The sequence below is a fragment of the Benincasa hispida genome, chromosome 7 (assembly GCF_009727055.1).
Source record: "Benincasa hispida cultivar B227 chromosome 7, ASM972705v1, whole genome shotgun sequence".
NCBI lineage: Eukaryota > Viridiplantae > Streptophyta > Magnoliopsida > Cucurbitales > Cucurbitaceae > Benincasa > Benincasa hispida.
Window position 1 is genome coordinate 6,499,565 of NC_052355.1, and position 3,019 is coordinate 6,502,583.

General features: G+C 29.4%; 1 protein-coding gene across 1 annotated transcript; it reads right to left on the minus strand.

Moving 5' to 3' along the window:
* Positions 1–559: 559 nt before the first annotated feature.
* LOC120081921 lies at positions 560–2,453 on the minus strand. Its single transcript, XM_039037101.1, has 2 exons — positions 2,173–2,453; positions 560–958 (listed from the first exon to the last, which is right to left on the minus strand). The coding sequence occupies exons 1-2, from the start codon at positions 2,368–2,370 to the stop codon at positions 716–718; spliced, it is 441 nt and encodes a 146-aa protein (XP_038893029.1). The 5' UTR covers positions 2,371–2,453; the 3' UTR covers positions 560–715.
* Between the last annotated feature and the right edge of the window lie 566 nt (positions 2,454–3,019).

A 3,019-nucleotide genomic window follows, 5' to 3' on the forward strand; every position in this document is an offset into this window, starting at 1 on the left:
TAAATAATTGTGTTATAAGTAATAAAAAAAAATTATTTAAAGTTAATAATAAATTCAGGTTGGTTCGGGTTATATTAGATGAACACATAAACCAACCCAACCCAACCCAAATGAGTTGATAACCCAACTCAAATCACATAGGTTTAATACATATATAGAACAATATTCCTGTGCATCCCAACGTGCATCCATCTTTTTTGTATTTCACTATCATCACATATATAAAAAAATGTATTAGAATATTTTTTTAAACAGAAAAAACTTGTCATGTGATAAATTATAAATGGATAATTTGATAGGATCATACTACGTTAAATGCAGCTAAATATTTTTCATAACGAAGTTACTTTAGAAAAGAATAGTTTGTGGGTTTGCATTATTTATTTGACTCCATGCCTCCCAAGTCCCCATTCAACACTTCCCTCTATGTAAATTTACTTTTTCTTTCATATATCAAAGCCCATGCCTTACTTTAACAATTGGATTCCCACAAGGGCACAACTTTAACTTTACCAAAATACAAAAAAGTATATATATATATAGAAAAGAAAAATTTAAACAAAATATTTCTTCTAATGCACACCATTATATCTCAACACTTAATTATATATATATATATATAGATATAGATATGAAACTAAACATTGAACAAAATATTTGCATCTCAAGAATCTTCCCCATAGATTTTAACCATATATATAACTTGTGTACTGCATTAATTTGTGTTGTGATTGTCAAGACTCAAATTTATCCAACTGTTGGAGCATTTGGTAGATGGTGAAATTCTGGGTGGTCGGTCGTGGCGCCATTCCGCCATCAGGTGGTCGGGTCGGCTGAGCGTGCGGTGGTGCCGCTTCCGCACCGGCCTTGTCTCTGCCGTGGCTTTTATTTCTCTTGAAACTTCTGTTCTTTTCCTCCAGCTTTCTGGTGTCCTTTTGCCGTTATGCATTGTTCCTTCCTGTCCTCAATTTCAAACATATCACAATCATGTCAAAAAAAAAAAAAAAAAAAAAAAAAAAAAAAAAAAAAAACTGTAAACATTTCGAGACAAAATACTCAAACCTTCCAACTTCAAAACATTTGAATTATTAGCCAAATTACAATTAAAAAAAACCAAAATTAAACTGTTTCTTTTAGTTTCTTAAAATTTTCTTAGAACTTGTTTTGTTTTGGGAACCCCATTAGGAATTCAAAGTTTTCTTTAGAAGGGCAAAAATCATATTATTCAAATAGTAATTAGACAAACATAAATTTTAATGAAAACTAAAAATGAAATTGTTATGCAAGGGAGCCTTGATAAAACTAGGGTTTTTATTATAAGTTTGGTTTCTAAACATTATTCAAACAAATATTTATATAATTCATCAAGCTTTAAATTTTTAGAATTTTACATATTTAAATTCTATATATGTATAAACTGTACAACACACATGAACTTCTTCTAATTTTGCATGTAATAAGTCCTATAAATAATCAATATGACTACTACAAATCAATTTATCACTTTGGTAAGTATTTAGTTTTTAGGTTTTGAAAAATAAATTTATAAAAACTCTTCTCACCTCTAAATTATTTCTTGCTAGTGTTTTCAAACACTAACCCGAAATTTGAAAACTAAAAAAAAAAAATTATAAAAAACATATTTTTGGAATTTAGAATTTGACTAAAAATTCAACTCAGGAAGCAATTCGTGAAAGCAATTGAGAGGAAATAAGTTTAATTAAAAAGAAAAGAACGAAATAATTACCAAATGAGACTAAATAATTCAATCATGACCTATGCAATTTCTAGACTAACTAGAATTAACTTTGAGTTAGAAGTGGTAGAGAAGTTCACAATTATATTATGAACTTTTTTTTAAGTATAAAAACTAGATTTATTTCTTAACCTAATTAACAATCCATGCACACATATTAATTATCACAAGTTTAACTAACAATGAATTAAAAAGAGAGAGAGAGAGAGAAAAAAAAAAGAAGAAGAAGAAAACCTATATTTCGGAAAAATTATTCAATGAGACCGTCCTACGACGACCATCTAAAACTGTTCGATGGTATGTCAAACAGTTAAAACTGCCAGCCACATTGTACCGATCTCGTTGAATAAATTTTCTGGAAAGGAAATAATAGAGGGGGAAAATGAAAAAGAAAAAAAAAAAGAAAAAAATGTTACATCAAGAAGGGAAGTAGAGTTGGGCATTGGGCAAATGACAGGATGATCTTCATCATCAGGTTCCAAAGGATGTTGCAATGGCCAAAACTCCATTTTGTCCACTTCTAAAACTTTCACTTCCATTATTATTCCACTTTCACCCTCCTTCTTCTTGCTTCTTCCTCCTTCATCTTCTTTTTCTAAAATCTTACTTTGCATATTATTTCCTCTCTACTAAACAACAACAGAACTTAACAAAGAGATGGGAAATAATGACACAAAAACACTGAAATTCTTTTGGTTTGGAGAAGGAAAAATAATAAAGAGAAAAAAAAGTGCATGAAAAGGAGTAGTCATAAAGAGAGATGGGGTTTGTGGGGGTACACTTGTAATTTTACTTAAGAGGAAGAAAAGATTCCCATAGTCTCTCTTATTCTTTTTGGGATTTTGTTTAAGTACTTTACTTTCTTTTCTTTATTTGTTTCTTTAACTTTGTTGCTTTAAGGAACCACAGGCTGCTGTTTGTTTGAAAATCTTGCCATTTTGTGCTTTTTTTCTTCTCCCTTGGTTTTGGTGAGGATTTTATATTGCAATCAATTTCAAGGTAAAAATACACATACTTTCAGATTTGAATTTTGATTTTTTTTTTGGTATATAGTGAGATGATTCGAATCACAGATCTCGTGTTTACTAGTACACTTCTATGTCAATTGAGCTACGCTTGGTTTGATGTTTAATTTTAGTGTTGATTTAAAGGTATTAGTTTTTATTCTTGGTATTTGAATTTAATTTTTATTTGGTTGTTGAAATTTCAAAAGTAACACAATTAATCTCGAGAATTCAATTTGATTTCTGATTTGGATTTCCA